The 18,504-nt window shown below is 45.4% G+C and overlaps 1 protein-coding gene across 34 annotated transcripts in view; it reads right to left on the bottom strand.

Annotated features, from left to right (window-relative positions):
* The window catches only part of LOC144491780 (6-phosphofructo-2-kinase/fructose-2,6-bisphosphatase 4), a 275,487-nt gene that overhangs the window by 113,865 nt on the left and 143,118 nt on the right, over positions 1-18,504 (bottom strand). For all 34 annotated transcript variants that reach the window (XM_078210073.1, XM_078210066.1, XM_078210050.1 and 31 more), the window contains 6 exons: positions 13,627-13,723; positions 13,469-13,535; positions 11,751-11,825; positions 9,456-9,512; positions 8,887-9,008; positions 394-601 (listed from right to left, as the gene is read on the bottom strand). In XM_078210073.1, the coding sequence (XP_078066199.1) occupies positions 394-601; positions 8,887-9,008; positions 9,456-9,512; positions 11,751-11,825; positions 13,469-13,535; positions 13,627-13,723 (626 nt within the window). The remainder of the gene's footprint in view (positions 1-393; positions 602-8,886; positions 9,009-9,455; positions 9,513-11,750; positions 11,826-13,468; positions 13,536-13,626; positions 13,724-18,504) is intronic.

Below are 18,504 nucleotides of genomic sequence, written 5' to 3'. Positions count from 1 at the left end.
CACATTAATGTACAGCTGGAAGATGATTCAGGACTGATACCTCCCCACCTCGTGTTCAATCTGAAATTGTGTCAGCAAACTATGTGTCACCACAACCCGTACAGATAACCGGAACCACTGCTGCAAAGGTGGATTCGCTTTCAATGATTAAACAACAACCTGCCGCTTCCATCAGCATCCATTACTCAGCATTCTCCGTCAGGCTGCTGGAATCACACCCGACTCAGACTCAAAACCTGCAGCAAGTTCTTCATTCAATCAGCAATGTCATAGAGATTCATTAAATCTTGTTCGGCAATATGATCCAGAAGGATCAGCCAAGGGATTGGTCGGGTTCTGCTCTGGACATTTTGAACAGCCCACTCTAGTGTTCGGTAGCAATTGTGAACTCACCTGTTTGCCTCGATGAGAAAGACCCGAATCACCACCTATCCTGCCCTTCAGGTTCAGTTCACTCTCGCCATGGCGACAGAGGTAGATGGAGCGTGGAGTTATATGGATGTTCATGAGGTAGTAAACAATTTTGCTTTGAATATGATCTAGTACATGATTGACAAGATATCGCCGCCCAACGTCCATGATTTTAATAAAAGACAAATCCCTTTGAGGAAAAGAAATATTCAAAATAAATAAAAGCAACACATGCTCACACTCAAACAGCGACAGATTCTCTGACCGCACCGCAAGTACATCGCCATTAGTCCTGTAACATACAGGCCGGAAATTCCCTTTCGCACTCAGCACGAAACCAGTTTGCGAGTCTCTCGGTCACTTCCTAATGGTGGGAACTGAATTGTGCCCAAGATTAGCATATTTAAGGTAGCGTTTAAATATGCATAGCCCGTTCAAATCCAGCACACGGAATTCTCCAACCTTTGGGCACAGTTCTGTAACAGCAAGAATCATGACTGGTCTCCACTAGCAGAGACCTGGTGCGATGGTTACACCAGGAGCCTCAGAGGTCACTGAAGCTGCTGGGTGGTCAGAGGCAAGGCTGGGTAGTGCCCTTTGGACAGTGCCCACCTGGTGGGGCCCACCTGGCACACCAGCAGTTGGGCACCACTAATGTGCCAGGGGCAGTGCCAAAAGGATGGGGCCTTAGTGGGAGCTATGAAGGGGGCAGCTATGGAGGGATGGATCATGTCAGGTCCTGAAGGGCGAGATAGAGAGGGTGACAAAAGATATGGGGTTGTTGCTTTACTGCTTAGGGAGAATATCACAGCTATACAAAGGGAGGACACCTTAGTGGGGTCATGCAGTGAGGCCATATGGGTAGAACTCAGGAACAGGAGCAGTACAATCACACTGTTGGGGGTTGTACTACAGACCTCCCAAAAGACAAATCCCTTTGAGGAAAAGAAATATTCAAAATAAATAAAAACACATGCTCACACTCAAACAGCGTGAAGTGGAGGAACTGAGATGTCAGCAGATTACGGGAAGATGTAAAAACAACAGGGTTGTTGTGATGGGAGATTCTAACTTCCCCAACATAGACTGGGATTCCTTTAGTGCCAGGGGCTTGGACAGGGCAGAGTTTGTTCAGTGTGTCCAAAAGTACTTGTTGAGGCAATATGTAAATTCTCCAGCTCAGGAAGGGGCCATCTTAGACCTGGTTCTGGGAAATGAGCCTGGACATGTGATTGATGTCTCAGTGGGAGACCATAGAACAGTACAACACAGAACAGGCCCTTCGGCCCACGATGTTGTGCCGAACCTTTTCCGAAACCAAGATCAAGCTATCCCACTCCCTATCATCCTGGTGTGCTTCATGTGCCTATCCAATAACCGCTTAAATGTTCCTAAAGTGTCTGACTCCACTATCACTGCAGGCAGTCCATTCCACACCCTAACCACTCTCTGAATAAAGAACCCACCTCGGACATCCCTCCTATATCTTCCACCACGAACCTTATAGTTATGCTCCCTCGTAACAGCTACATCCACCCGAGGAAATAGTCTCTGAACGTCCATTCTATCTATCCCCCTCATCATCTTATAAACCTCTATTAAGTCGCCTCTCAACCTCCTCCGCTCTAAAGAGAAAAGCCCTAGCTCCCTCAACCTTTCCTCATAAGACCTACCCTCCAAACCAGGCAGCATCCTGGTAAATCTCCTTTGCACTCTTTTCAGTGCTTCCACATCCTTCTTATAGTGAGGTGACCAGAACTGCACACAATATTCCAAATGTGGTCTCACCAAGGTCCTGTAGAGTTGCAGCATAACCCCACGGCTCTTAAACTCAATCCCCCTGTTAATAAACACTAACACACTATAGGCCTTCTTCACGGCTCTATTCACTTGAGTGGCAACCTTCAGAGATCTGTGAATATGAACCCCAAGATCTCTCTGTTCCTCCACATTCCTCAGAACCCTACCTTTGACCCTGTAATCCGCATTCAAATTTGTCCTACCAAAATGAATCACCTCGCACTTATCAGGGTTAAACTCCATCTGCCATTTTTAGGCCAAGCTCTGCATCCCATCAATGTCTCTTTGCAGCCTACAACAGCCCTCCACCTCATCCACTACTCCACCAATCTTGGTGTCATCTGCAAATTTACTGATCCACCCTTCAGCCCCCTCCTCCAAGTCATTTATAAAAATCACAAATAGCAGAGGACCCGGCACTGATCCTGGTGGTACACCGCTGGTAACTGGTCTCCAGTCTGAAACTTTTCCATCCTCCACCACCCTCTGTCTTCTATGAGATAGCTAGTTACTTTTCCAATCGGCCAAATTTCCCTCAATCCCACACCTCCTTACTTTCTTCATGAGCCGACCATGGGGGACCTTATCAAACACCTTACTAAAATCCATGTATATGACATCAACTGCTCTACCTTCATCGACACACTTAGTTACCTCCTCAAAAAATTCAATCAAATTTGTGAGGCAAGACCTATCCTTCACGAATCCATGTTGACTATCCCGGATTAAGCTGCATCTTTCTAAATGGTCGTAAATCCTATCCCTCAGGACCTTTTCCATTAACTTGCCAACCACTGAAGTAAGACTAACCGGCCTATAATTGCCAGGGTCACTCCTATTTCCTTTCTTGAACAGAGGAACAACATTCGCCACTCTCCAGTCCTCTGGCACTATCCCCGTGGACAGTGAGGACCCAAAGATCAAAGCCAAAGGCTCTGCAATCTCATCCCTTGCCTCCCAAAGAGTCCTAGGATACATCTCATCTGGCCCAGGGGACTTATCGACCTTCAGGTTTTTCAAAATTGCTAATACATCTTCCCTCAGAACATCTGCCTCCTCCAGCCTATCAGCCTGTATCACACTCTCATCCTCAAAAACATGGCCCCTCTCCTTGGTCAACACTGAAGAAAAGTATTCATTCATCGCCTCTCCCATCTCTTCTGACTCCATGCACAAGTTCCCACTACTGTCCTTGACTGGCCCTAACCTCACCCTGGTCATTCTTTTATTCCTCACATAAGAGTAAAAAGCCTTGGGGTTTTCCTTGATCTGACCCGCCAAGGACTTCTCATGCCCCCTCCTAGCTCTCTTAAGCCCTTTTTTCAGCTCATTCCTTGCTAACTTGTAACCCTCAATGGACCCAACTGAACCTTGTTTTCTCATCCTTACATACGCTTCCTTCAACCTCTTTTGTGAACCATGGTTCCCTCACTCGGCCATTTCCTCCCTGCCTGACAGGGACATACCTATCAAGGACACGCAGTATTTGTTCCTTGAACAAGCTCCACTTTTTATTTGTGCCTTTCCCTGACAGTTTCTGTTCCCATCTTATGCTCCCTAATTCTTGCCTAATCGCATCATAATTACCCCTCCCCCAATTATAAACCTTGCCCTGCCGTACGGCCCTATCCCCTCCATTGCAATAACGAAAGACACCGAATTGTGGTCGCTATCTCCAAAGTGCTCTCCCACAACCAAATCTAACACTTGGCCCGGTTCATTTCCCAGTACCAAATCCAATGTGGCCCCACCTCTTGTTGGCCTATCCACAGTGTGTCAGGAAACCCTCCCATATATGAGGAAGAAGAGTGGAGCTCAGGAAAAGGTGGGTCCACTCAAGGACAGTGGAGGGAATGTGTGTGTGGAGCCAGATAAGGTCCTTAACAAGTACTTTGCATCAGTATTCACAAAGGAAAAGGACGTGGTGGATGGTGAGTGTAGAAAGGAGGATGTTGACATTCTAGGACAGGTTGAGATAAAAAGGGAGGTATTGGTGGTTTTGAAAAACATTAAGGTGGACAAGTCCTCAGGGCCAGATATTCTATCCCAGAATACGGAGAGAGGCGAGGGAAGAAATTGCTGAGGCCATAGCCAAAATCTTTGTATCCTCTTTAGCCGCTGGCGAGGTACCAGAGGATTGGAGAGTAGCTAACATTGTTCCTCTGTTTAAGGAGGATAGAAGAGACAATCTGGGAAATTACAGGCCTGTGAGTCTTACATCAATGGTGGGGAAATTATTGGAGAAGATTCTTAGGGACAGGATATACTGACATCTGGAAGAGAATAGGCTCATTAACGAAAAGGTAGCATGTTTTGTGAAGGGGAGGTCGTGTCTCACAAACTTGATTGAGTTCTTTGAGGAAGTGACAATAAAAATTGACCAGGGCAGGGCAGTGGGTGTTGTAAACATGGACTTCAGTAAAGCCTTCGATAAGGTTCCTCATGCCAGGCTGATACAGAAGGTGAAGTCATATGGGATCCGAGGTGAGCTGGTAAGATGGATACAAAACTGGCTTGGGCATAGAAAGCAGAGAGTAGCAGTGGAAGGGTACTTTTCTAACTGGAGCTCTGTGACAAACGGTGTTCCAGAAAGATCAGTGCTGGGCCTCTGTTGTATATGTAAATAAATGATTTAGAGAAAAATGTAGGTGGTCTGATTAGTAAATTTGCAAATGATACAAAAATTGGGGAGTAGCGGATAGTGAGGAGGATTGTCAGAGGATACAGCAGGATATAAATCGGCTGGAGTCCTGGGCCGAAAGCTGGCATATGGAATTTAACCCGGACAAATATGTGAGGTGATGCAATTTGGAAGGTCTACTGCAGAAGGAAAGCATACAGTAAATGGTAGAGGTTTTAAAAATATCAGCATACAGAGGGATCTAGGCGTGCAGATCCACAGTTCCCTGAAGATGGCAACTCAGCTGGACAAGATGGTCAAGAAGGCAGATGGCATGCTGGCCTTTACTGATTGGGGTGTTGAGTATAGGAATTGGAAAATCATGTTGCAGCTAAGATTTTGGTTAGGCTGTATTTGAAGCATTTTGTACAATTCTGATCGTCACACTACCAGCAGGATGTTGATGCTTTGGAAAGGGTGCAGAAGAGATTTACCAGGATGTTGCCTGGTTTGGAGGATATTGATCATGAAGAAAGATTGAACAAATTTGGATTGTTTTCATTGGAGCGTCAGAGAATGAGGGGGGAACCTGATAGAGGTTTACAAGATTATGACAGGCTTGGATAGAGTGGATAGTCAGAGTCTTTTTGCCAGAGTCGAAGGGTCAATTACTTGGGGGCATAGGTTGAGAGTGAGAGGGGGAAAGTTTAAAAGAGATGTAAGGGGCAAGTTTTTCACAGAGGGTGGTGAATGTCTGGAACGCACTGTCGGAGGACGTGGTGGAAGCAGATTCTATAACAACGTTCAAGAGGCATCTGGATAGATACATGAATAGGCAGGAAATAGAGGAATATGGACCATATAGAGGCAAGAAAATATTAGATGAGAGGCATCTGTGTCAGCACAGACTTGGTGGGCCGAAGGGCCTGTTCCTGTGCTGTACTGTTCTTGGTATAGTGACCACAATTCGGTGTCTTTTGTTATTGCAATGGAGAGGGATAGGGCCGTACGGCAAGGCAAGGTTTACAATTGGGGGAGAGGTAATTATGATGCGATTAGGCAAGAATTAGGGGGCATAAGTTGGGAACAGAAACTGTCAGAGAAAGGCACTAATGAAAAGTGGAACTTTTTCAAGGAATAAATACTGGGTGTCCTTGATAGGTATGTCCCTGTCAGGCAGGGAGGAAATGGCCAAGTGAGGGAACCATGGTTCACGAAAGAGGAGTAATGTCTTGTGAAAAGGAAGAGGGAAGCTTATGTAGGGATGAGGAAACAAAGTTCAGATGGCTCAATTGAGGGTTACAAGTTAGCAAGGGATGAGCTGAAAAAGGGGTTTAGGAGAGCTAGGAGGGGACATGAGAAGTCCTTGGCGGGTCGGATCAAGGAAAACCCCAAGGCTTTTTACTCTTATGTGAGGAATAAAAGAATGACCAGGGTGAGGTTAGGGCCGGTCAAGGACAGTAGTGGGAACTTGTGTATGGAGTCAGTAGAGATAGGCGAGGTGATGAATGAATACTTTTCTTCAGTGTTCAGCAAGGAGAGGGGCCATGTTTTTGAGGCAGAGAAGGTGTTACAGGCCAATAGGCTGGAGGAAATAGATGTTCGGAGGGAGGATGTCCTGGCAGTTTTGAATAAACTGAAGGTCGATAAGTCCCCTGGGCCTGATGAAATATAACCTAGGATTCTTTGGGAGGCAAGGGATGAGATTGCAGAGCCTTTGGCTTTGATCTTTGGGTCCTCGCTGTCCACGGGGATAGTGCCAGAGGACTGGAGAATGGCGAATGTTGTTCCTCTGTTTAAGAAAGGGAATAGAAATGACCCTGGTAATTATAGACCGGTTAGTCTTACTTCGGTGGTTGGTAAATTGATGGAAAAGGTCCTTAGGGATGGGATTTACGACCATTTAGAAAGATGCGGATTAATCCGGGATAGTCAGCACGGATTCGTGAAGGGCAAGTCGTGCCTCACAAATTTGATTGAATTTTTTGAGGAGGTAACTAAGTGTGTTGATGAAGGTAGGGCAGTTGATGTCATATACATGGATTTTAGTAAGGCGTTTGATAAGGTCCCCCATGGTCGGCTTATGATGAAAGTGAGGAGGTGTGGGATAGAGGGAAAGTTGGCCGATTGGATAGGTAACTGGCTGTCTGATCGAAGACAGAGGGTGGTGGTGGATGGAAAATTTTCGGATTGGAGGCAGGTTGCTAGCGGAGTGCCACAGGGATCAGTGCTTGGTCCTCTGCTCTTTGTGATTTTTATTAATGACTTAGAGGAGGGGGCTGAAGGGTGGATCAGTAAATTTGCTGATGACACCAAGATTGGTGGAGTAGTGGATGAGGTGGAGGGCTGTTGTAGGCTGCAAAGAGACATTGATGGGATGCAAAGCTGGGCTGAAAAATGGCAAATGGAGTTTAACCCTGATAAATGTGAGGTGATTCATTTTGGTAGGACTAATTTAAATGTGGATTACAGGGTCAAAGGTAGGGTTCTGAAGACTGTGGAGGAACAGAGAGAACTTGGGGTCCATATCCACAGATCTCTAAAGGTTGCCACTCAAGTGGATAGAGCTGTGAAGAAGGCCTATAGTGTGTTAGCTTTTATTAACAGGGGGTTGGAGTTTAAGAGCCGTGGGGTTATGCTGCAACTGTACGGGACCTTGGTGAGACCACATTTGGAATATTGTGTGCAGTTCTGGTCACCTCACTATAAGAAGAATGTGGAAGCGCTGGAAAGAGTGCAGAGGAGATTTACCAGGATGCTGCCTGGTTTGGAGGGTAGGTCTTATGAGGAAAGGTTGAGGGAGCTAGGGCTGTTCTCTCTGGAGCGGAGGAGGCTGAGGGGAGACTTAATAGAGGTTTATAAAATGATGAAGGGGATAGATAGAGTGAACGTTCAAAGACTATTTCGGTGGGTGGATGGAGCTATTACAAGGGGGCATAACTATAGGGTTCGTGGTGGGAGATATAGGAAGGATATCAGACGTAGGTTCTTTACGCAGAGAGTGGTTGGGGTGTGGAATGGACTGCCTGCAGTGATAGTGGAGTCAGGCACTTTAGGAACATTTAAGCGGTTATTGGATAGGCACATGGAGCACACCAGGATGATAGGGAGTGGGATAGCTTGATCTTGGTTTCAGATAAAGCTCGGCACAACGTCGTGGGCCGAAGGGCCTGTTCTGTGCTGTACTGTTCTATGTATATCAGGGTTCTAGATCGGGCCGAGGGGGCTTCTGGGGGTCAGGCAGGGGATCATTGAGAGGGCCCTAATGCCAGCGAGCCATGTCGGGGAGGTGGGGGGGGGGGGGGGGGGGGGGGGAGAAAGAGATATCAAACTGGCTTCAGGACAGAAAGCTGACAATAATAGTGAGCAGTTTGTTTTGTTTTTCAGATGGGATGAAAATGTTCCCAGGCGTTGGCGTTATGATCACTGCTCTTTTCGATGTACATTAACCGCCTAAACTTGGGTATGTAGGGGAAAACTTCAAATCCTGCAGAGGAGCCCAATCTCTCAAAATCCAATTTCGTTGATCAAGTTTTTGATCATCTGCTAGAATCTCTTGTCATATTAAAGGGATATTAAAGGGTGCGGGGAGTGAGGGATATTAAAGGGCGTGCGGAGTGAGGGGGAGCGTGGAATTAGACTGGGTGGGATATTAAAGGGTGCTGGGAGTGAGGGGGAGAGTGGGATTAGACTGGGTGGGATATTAAAGGGTGCAGGGAGTGAGGGGGAGAGTGGGATTAGACTGGGTGGGATATTAAAGGGTGCAGGGAGTGAGGGGGAGAGTGGGATTAGACTGGGTGGGATATTAAAGGGTGCAGAGAGTGAGGGGGAGTGTGGAATTAGACTGGGTGGGATATTAAAGGGTGCAGGGAGTGAGGGGGAGAGTGGGATTAGACTGGGTGGGATATTAAAGGGTGCAGGAGTGAGGGTGAGAGTAGAATTAGACTGGGTGGGATATTAAAGGGCGTGCGGAGTGCAGAGTGTGCTCAGACTCACTGGCTGATAATGCCTTTGTATTGTCTGTTGGTAACATACAAGAAGGAAGGCTAACGTACCTATCTGACACTTCATCCAAAGACTCGTACGTGTTTTGGTAACACTCTATCCTTTTTAGGAAGTCGGATATTGCTTCGTCATTGTTACAGTCGCTGTAGTCTGGGCTGCCCAGTTTGACTTGCTAAATGGAGTGAAATGTAGCTGTTAGCAACGTGCTTTAGACCGAGGAAACCAACAATATTCACAGTAACAGAAAAATAAATGAGAACTCTGAAAATCCAGTGTTACATCACAGCCAAACAGGACTTTATACTTTGCACATGTAAATGCTAAGCATTCACGTTGCCATAGAAACTGGTAAATCTCTGCTTTTGACACAGTGAATTTTTAACATCCTTAAACAGACAATTGAAACAACAGAAAGAGTGATTTTCCTGCACTGATTTTCTCCGGCACCGACTCAATCTCAGACAGACTTGCTGAGCGCTCAGGTGAAGGACAATACAGATGTCAAAAACAGCATTAACACGGCTGGGAACCAATCCAATTCCAGCTGAATTACAAATTAATCATTACCGTCCAAACCAGTGCATCAGAAAAATGTCAGAGTTATCAATCTTTAACCTACCACAATGTTCGTCTCAATAACCTCCGGGTCTTCACACACCGACTCCACAAAGAACACCTTGGATCACAAAATGGATCAGAAAATCAATGAGAAGGGAAAAAAAGACCAAATTCTTAAAGCTTAATCTTTCCATTTCCAGTCTAATCCCATTCTCCCCCTCACTTCCCACACCCCTAAATATCCCACCCAGTCTAATCCCACTCTCCCCCTCACTCCCTGCACCCTTTAATATCCCACCCAGGGTAATCCCACTCTCCCCCTCACTCCCTGCACCCTTTAATATCCCACCCAGGGTAATCCCACTCTTCCCCTCACTCCCTGCACCCTTTAATATCCCACCCAAGGTAATCCCACTCTCCTCCTCACTCCCTGCACCCTTTAACATCCCACCCAGTCTAATCCCACTCTCCCCCTCACTCCCCGCACCCTTTAATATCCCACCCAGTCTAATCCCACTCTCCCCCTCACTCCCCGCACCCTTTAATATCCCACCCAGTCTAATCCCACTCTCCTCCTCACTCCCTGCACCCTTTAACATCCCACCGAGTCTAATCCCACTCTCCCCTCATTCCCTCCACCCTTTAAAATCTTCTTTTCTGACACTGTTTGCAACTATATAATTGAACAATTCTCTCAGCTGTTTTTAGGTCAACTATACTGACCCACATTCATTCACAGAAGTACAAACTGAACACATTGATTCTACAATTGCTTTCCAATTAATTTATTGCAATCTTTAACAAAATGATCATGAGCTGGTGTATGGTCCCTCCTGAGAGCCTGATGATGTAACCCGTGTCTGGGGCTGGAATCAGATTTGGGCATTAGTAAACCAGTTCTTTTCTTTCACAAAAATCTAGTACTTTCATCAGCATATTATCTGTTGCCACACCATAAATGACCAAGTTTACAGTATCTAATCGTGATTCCTGTATCATCATCACCAGCTGATTTGTATCTAACTGGACCTCTCATTTGAAGAATGTGGTACATTCCTGCAATGTATCGGCATCGTTAACGTTTCCAGCACCTCCAGCCTCTGCTGGCTGAAAGCTCCAGTCAAGAGCTACTAGAAAGCCGAGATTGCGCGAGGTGTTTTTGCAGAGTTTATGACAATGGTTGTAAGATCTGCCATCGATTTAGTGGATTGATTTTTCACACTATCCAAAGATTGCCAACTTGGGTGGTGGACCTGTAGAATTAATGCAGTCAACCATTTGCAGCATTGCTTGTTTCTAACAGGACAAGTCTCATTGCACGCACACAGACACACCACACCTACTGCTGCAACCTGCACTCATAAACTGGAGATCAGAGTTCAAATCCCACCAAAGCAGCTAACGCAATCAACTTCACTTCAGTAAAATCAGGCATCAGTAATGGTTAGGATATAACTACTGGATTGCTGTAAGAATAAATCCAATTCACTAATGTCCTTCAGGGAAGGAAATCTGCTGTCATTACCAATCTGGAATGCATGTCACTCCAGTCCCATAATTGGCTCTACATTCCCCTGAAATGACTCAAACTACTCAAGGTGGTGGTTCTCTATCCCCTTCTCAAATAGGAATGGACAACAAATGCTGGGATAGTCAGCACAGTCAACATCCACAAATGAATAAAATTAAAGGCAGCTGCTTCAGTTACAAGTTGGCCAGATTGGAGGACAAATACATACAGGCCCAAAATACAGACACAACTGATGAAGAGGTTAAGCATATCAGCCCATTCTCTGCCACTTTCCTACTTGTTCCTCCTGGGGACATTACAATGGCAGCACCAGTTTGAAGAGATACTGTGTCCTGGGCTTTGGATGGATAGATTATATCGAAGGAAGAGTGTGAAAGAAAAAGGCAAAGTATATTTCACAATCTATAGAAAATATTTGGGCCTGGCAGTAGAAGGGCAGGTCTGGTGGCTGCTGTCAAATCATGTGTGGGTGCAATCTATCAACTTGAAGAACTGAAGTAAATAGAAAGGAAATGATGAAATACAAATGGAACAAGATTTTACAAAAAGACAGCAGGAAGTAACGAGATACAAGGGCACAGGATCCTTACATCACCCTGTATGAAACCCTATCCATTCCATTCCCCTTTGTTGACAACCTGAGCTTTCTGCTGAAGTACATTGTACAAACTGAGTGAGCTGCACAGAATCGGAATAAATACGGCAAACATTAGGAGATAAATGCAACAGGATCTTTCCCCTCATAGGTTCACAACCACAGCATGAAACAGGATAGCCTTGCAATGCCATGAGGCAGAGCTAATCCAGCAATCACAGCAAACTAACCTTGTATCCGTTCTGTTCTGCAAAGTTTAGAATGGTTTCTCTCCGCTCCCGTGTCGTGTTTGTGGCATCAAAGACCTGTTTGGAGATTATTAGAAATAATTTCAGCAAGTAAGACAGTTGGGAGCTTGCTGGGAACTAACCAGATGGGAGGAACCAGTCCCTAATACACAAAGCAATTCAACTAATAAAGGGTTCACCTGTTGGAGAACACTTAATCCATTTCACTGGTCTCATTCATAGAAATTACAGCACAAAAAGAGACAATTTGGCCCATCATGTCACGTTGGCTCTTGGAAAGAGCAGGTGTGCTTCACATCACATTCGTTTTATTGTCCTCAATCCTGTAAGTCCCTCATCCTTTAGTAACTGTCCAGCTTTCTTCCAGAATTATTTACGAGATCAGCCTCCAGAATCTGTTCAGATGGAGCGACCTGTTTCAGATCTTTATCCACTACTGCTAGCTATTAATCCATTCACTAGAGGGACTTTTTCCTCCTGTTTATTTACTCGATCAAAACCACCCATCATCTTGAAAACCTCTGTAAGTTCACCTCTTAACCAAAACACTCCTAAGTTTTCCAATCTTTCTTCATAACTGAAGTTCTTCATCCCTGGTAACATCCTCTAAATTGTGTACTTTACCCAAGGCCTTTATAGATTTTCTGAAATGTGATGCCCAGAATTGTGCACAATGTTCCAACTGAAACCTGTTCCAGTATCATCTTTTATATTCTATGCCTCTATTTATAAACTCAAGCTGATACTTTTTCAGCCACCTCATCATTAAAAGAGCCAGTACAGATGGACACAAAATGGCCTCCTTCTGGTCTATTATTCTGATTTTTAACTTGCTGTGCCACCTTCAATGATTTGAACTCCATTTGCCTATTTCATTATGAGGTCTGTCATCCTGATTATAACAATCCCCGTGAGCTTCTGTTACTTTGCTGCATTCTAACGCATGTCCACACACACTCCAACTAATTACACAGATCATACTGCTTCGCTTGACCTTCTGATCCTTAGACGTGTTCTGCTTATTCCAACTGAGTTTTAGTTCAAGATAAATCAGAATGAGATAAGAGCTTTCCTCATCTTTATGGCCAAATCCTTCCTTTAAGCAGTCATCATTCCTGTCAAATCCTGCATCAACTCTGGTTTAATTCAAATAGAATAATTTTAAAAGCTGCTGATTTTACTAGCCGTTTAACTCACGATCAAACTGTTGAACAGAGGAAGGGGTGGGGGGTTAATGGCCTAATCCTGTCCCTATGTCCAACATCCCGACATCTCAGTTCCAGAGGTTCTCACCTGAACACTGAGCACATCAAGGCATTAGTCAACCTCAGTTACGACCATTCTGTCTCTGGGCTCAAAGGTTCTGGGGTGCATCAGTTTAACTACATAGCTGAAGCTAGCACTCTGATGCAGTACTGAAAAACATCCAGTGTCGGAAGTGCTAAACTGAGGTCTTGTCTGGCTCTTTCTGGTGGCTCAGATAGATGCTTAAGATTCTTTAGTAACAGTGGGGAGTACTCCCAGTTTCCTGAACAGTACCATACCACCAACTAAACATTAACATGGTCATTTATCACATTTCTATTCCTTGGGTCTTGCTGTGGCAAACTGACTTGTGCGAATGATGGTCATTACACAAAGTAGATCTAAGTACAGGAAGCACTTTGTGAGAAACTGAATCAAGCACTCTGTGCACTTACTGCCACTTGTCCTCCTTCCTCATCAAGATATTTCTTCACATCATTCATGGCTGTTGATGCACATTGCCTGCAGACAGACAGAAGGCAATCAGTCTAATGTGGTTAATAAACAGCAAACAGCCATGATGTTAAGGGACTGAAGTCCCAGTGAGCATTACCTTCGGATTTGCAAACCTTCTTCATTGTCAGGAAGGAAAAACTCAAAGGATTTATAAGTCTTCACCAGGTCACGTCGATACTGCCCAACATTAAATGCTGTGAAAATAGAAGAGTTATCCAATTATACACTATTTAACATCAATGGATTACCACACTATGAAAAGGTGTTACACCCCTTAAATAACACAAACTCATCAAGTACAATATTTCAGAGTTTTGATATGAAGCTTCACAAGCAAGCATCATAATCTTTCCCACACTTTACACCCAAAATAAGCACCGTACTCGCAAAACATAAACAAACAATCTCTTACACAGGATATCAGCAATGAAACTCAAATTCAAATACAAGCAGCACCCTAAATGGATTGCAGAATAATGCAATGCATAATGAGTTCTGTAAGTTACCAAGCAAAACAGACTTTGAAGGGACCAGGTGTTATCCGTGGCATGTGGACTGAGCCGGTTCCAGACAGAGTAATTAATCTCAATTTAATGGTGCAATTTCCCCAAAATTGCAGAGGGTTGGATCAGGCAAGAAAAGCTGTGTGAAACTCACCGGTTTCACAAACACCTTTCCTCACCTGATTTAATGGCACTTTGCACAAATTCAAAATGCTGGCAAGGACCATGTTGGACTTTAACCTGGTGTTGTTAAAACTCTTACTGTGTTTACCCCAGTCCAACGCCGGCATCTCCACATCAAGGACCGAGCAGCCAGCTGGAGGGGTGGGGCCTAAAGACACGTGCAACACTGGGACTCTGACATTGGGACATTTGATCTCAAAAGTTAAATGAAAGACCACCGCCCCCACCCCCCCAACAGCACAAAGAACAAGGCACCACCACCCCGCCCCCCCCAACAGCACAAAGAACGTGGCATGTCCCCCCCCCACAACAACACAAAGAATGGGGTACCTACCCACTCCCACAACACAGTTTCAGAATAAGGGGTCTTCCATTTAAAACTGTGAGGAGTATTTTTTTCGCTCAGAGGGTCAGGAATGTTTGGAAACTTCTTTGACAGAGGGAAATCTTTGCATCTTCACTGGCCACAGGGGAGGTCCCAGAGGATTGGAGAATAGCCAATGTTGTTCCTTTGTTTAAGAAGGGTAGCAAGAATAATCCAGGTAATTACAGGCCGGAGAGCCTTATATCAGTGGTAGGGAAATTATTGGAGAGGATTCTTCGAGACAGGATTTATTCCCACTTGGAAATAAGTGGATGTATTAGTGAGAGGAAACATGGTTTTGTGAAGGCGAGGTCGCGTCTCACTAACTTGATCAAGTTTTTCGAGGAAGTGACGAAGATGATTGATGAGGGTAGGGCAGTGGATGTTGTCTACATGGACTTCAGTAAGGCCTTTGACAAGGTCCCTCATGGCAGACTGGTGTAGAAGGCGAAGTCGCATGGGATCAGAGGTGAACTGGCAAGTTGGATACAGAACTGGCTCGGTCATAGCAGAAACTGATAGCCAAGTTCCGCACACATGAGGACAGCCTAAACCGGGATGTTGGATTTATGTCACATTATCAGTAACCCGCACAGCTTGCCCCCTGGACTTGCAGAATCTCACTAGCTGTTCTGTCTGGAGACAATACACATCTCTGTAACCGGTGTTTAATGGTCCCTCCACCCACATTATCTGTACCTTTAAGACCTGGCTGGCTGTAGGGATTCGCATTCTAATCAGTATTCTGCAACTTGATTTTATGTGTCTCTGTGCACTGTTTGAGAGCACATTTCCACTCCATCTGACGAAGGAGCAGCGCTCCGAAAGCTTATGGTATTTGCTACCAAATAAACCTGTTGGACTTTTAACCTGGTGTTGTGAGACTTCTTACTGTGTTCACCCCAGTCCAACGCCGGCATCTCCACATCATCGGTCATAGAAGACAGAGGGTAGCAGTGGAAGGGTGCGTTTCTGAATGGAGGGCTGTGACAAGTGGCGTTCCTCAGGGATCAGTGCTGGGACCTTGACTGTTTGTAATATATATATATATATATTGGAGGAAAATGTAACTGGATTGATTAGGAAGATTGCGGACGACACAAAAGGTTGGTGGATTTGCGGATAGCGATGAGGACCATCAGAGGATACAGCAGGATATAGATCAGTTGGAGACTTGGGCGGAGAGATGTCAGGTGGAGTTTAATCTGGGCAAATGTGAGGTAATGCATTTTGGAAGGTCTAATCCAACTAGGAAATATACAGTAAATGGCAGAACCCTGAAGAGTATTGATAGGCAAAGGGATCTGGGTGTACAGGTTCACAGGTCACCGAAAGTGGTAACGTAGGTGGAGAAGGTAGTCAAGAAGGCATATGGCATGCTTGCCTTCATCAGCCGGGGTATTGAGTTTAAAAATTGGCAAGTCATGTTGCAGCTTTATAGAACCTTAGTTAGGCCGCACTTGGAATACAGTGTTCAATTCTAGTTGCCACACTACCAGAAGGATGTGGAGGCTTTGGAGAGGGTACAGAAAAGATTTACCAGGATGGTGCTGGTATGGAGGGCATTAACTTTGAGGAGAGGTTAGAGAAACTTGGTTTGTTCTCACTGGAATGATGGAGGTTGAGAGGCGATTTGATAGAAATCTAGAAGATATGAGGGCATGTACAGAGTAGATAGTCAGAAGCTTTTTCCTCGGGTGGAAGTCAATTACTAGGGGCCATAGGTTTAAAGTGCGAGGGGCAAGGCTTAAAGGAGATGTAATTTTAGTAAAGCATTTGACAAGGTCCCTGATGGCAGGCTGGTGCAAAAGGTTAAATCTCCGACAGGAAGCAAAGAGTCGGAATAAATGGGTGTTTTTCCGGTTGGAGGAAGGTAACTAGTGGCGTGCCGCAGGGATCGGTACTCGGGCCGCAACTGTTTACCATTTATATAGATGATCTGGAGGAGGGGACGGAGTGTAGGGTAACGAAGTTTGCAGACGACACAAAGATAAGTGGAAAAGTGAATCGTGTGGAGGACGGAGAAGATCTGCAGAGAGATTTGGACAGGCTGAGTGAGTGGGCGAGGATATGGCAAATGGAGTATAACGTTGAGAAATGCGAGGTTATACACTTTGGAGGAAATAATAACAAATGGGATTACTATCTCAATGGAAACAAATTAAAACATGCTACCGTGCAAAGGGACCTGGGGGTCCTTGTGCATGAGACGCAAAAGCCCAGTCTGCAGGTACAACAGGTGATCAAGAAGGCAAATGGGATGTTGGCCTATATTGCGAGGGGGATAGAATATAAAAGCAGGGATGTCTTGATGCACCTGTACAGGGCATTGGTGAGGCCACAGCTGGAATACTGTGTGCAGTATTGGTCCCCTTATATGAGGAAGGATATATTGGCATTGGAGGGAGTGCAGAGAAGGTTCACCAGGTTGATACCGGAGATGAGGGGTTTGGATTATGAGGAGAGGCTGAGGAGATTGGGTTTGTACTCGTTGGAGTTTAGAAGGATGAGGGGGGATCTTATGGAGACTTATAAGATAATGCGGGGGCTGGATAGGGTGGAGGCGGAGAGATTCTTTCCACTTAGTAAGGAAGTTAAAACTAGAGGGTCGGTGGTGACGATGGCAGAACCATCAGGAGTATAGACACACAGAGGGATCTGGGTGTGCAAGTACACTGATCCTTAAAGATGGCAGCACAGGTGGAGAGGGTGGTGAAGAAGGCATATGGCATGCTTGCCTTTATTGGACGGGGCATAGAGTATAAAAGTTGGCATTTGATGTTGCAGTTGTATAGAGCATTGGTTAGGCCACATTTGGAATACTGCATCCAGTTCTGGTCGCCACACTACCAGAAGGACGTGGAGGCTTTGGAGAGAGTGCAGAAAAGGTTTACCAGGATGTTGCCTAGTATGGAGGGTATTAGCTATGGAGGTGAGATAGAGTAAACTAGGGTTGTTCTCCCTGGAAAGACATAGAACATAGAACATAGAACATAGAACATTACAGCGCAGAACAGGCCCTTCGGCCCACGATGTTGCACCGACCAGTTAAAAAAAAAACTGTGACCCTCCAACCTAAACCAATTTCTTTTCGTCCATGAACCTATCTACGGATCTCTTAAACGCCCCCAAACTAGGCGCATTTACTACTGATGCTGGCAGGGCATTCCAATCCCTCACCACCCTCTGGGTAAAGAACCTACCCCTGACATCGGTTCTATAACTACCCCCCCTCAATTTAAAGCCATGCCCCCTCGTGCTGGATTTCTCCATCAGAGGAAAAAGGCTATCACTATCCACCCTATCTAAACCTCTAATCATCTTATATGTTTCAATAAGATCCCCTCTTAGCCGCCGCCTTTCCAGCGAAAACAATCCCAAATCCCTCAGCCTCTCCTCATAGGATCTCCCCTCCATACCAGGCAACATCCTGGTAAACCTCCTCTGCACCCTCTCCAAAGCCTCCACATCCTTCCTGTAATGTGGGGACCAGAACTGCACACAGTACTCCAAGTGCGGCCGCACCAGAGTTGTGTACAGTTGCAACATAACGCTACGACTCCTAAATTCAATCCCCCTACCAATAAACGCCAAGACACCATATGCCTTCTTAACAACCTTATCTACTTGATTCCCAACTTTCAGGGATCTATGCACACATACACCTAGATCCCTCTGCTCCTCCACACTATTCAAAGTCCTCCCGTTAGCCCTATACTCAACACATCTGTTATTCCTACCAAAGTGAATTACCTCACACTTCTCCGCATTAAACTCCATCCGCCACCTCTCGGCCCAACTTTGCAACCTGTCTAAGTCTTCCTGCAAACTACGACACCCTTCCTCACTGTCTACCACACCACCGACTTTGGTGTCATCAGCAAATTTGCTAATCCACCCAACTATACCCTCATCCAGATCATTA

Source organism: Mustelus asterias, chromosome 3 (assembly GCF_964213995.1).
Source record: "Mustelus asterias chromosome 3, sMusAst1.hap1.1, whole genome shotgun sequence".
Lineage (NCBI taxonomy): Eukaryota > Metazoa > Chordata > Chondrichthyes > Carcharhiniformes > Triakidae > Mustelus > Mustelus asterias.
Note: the sequence above shows the minus strand (reverse complement) of the source record. Positions and strands in the feature narration are given on the sequence as shown.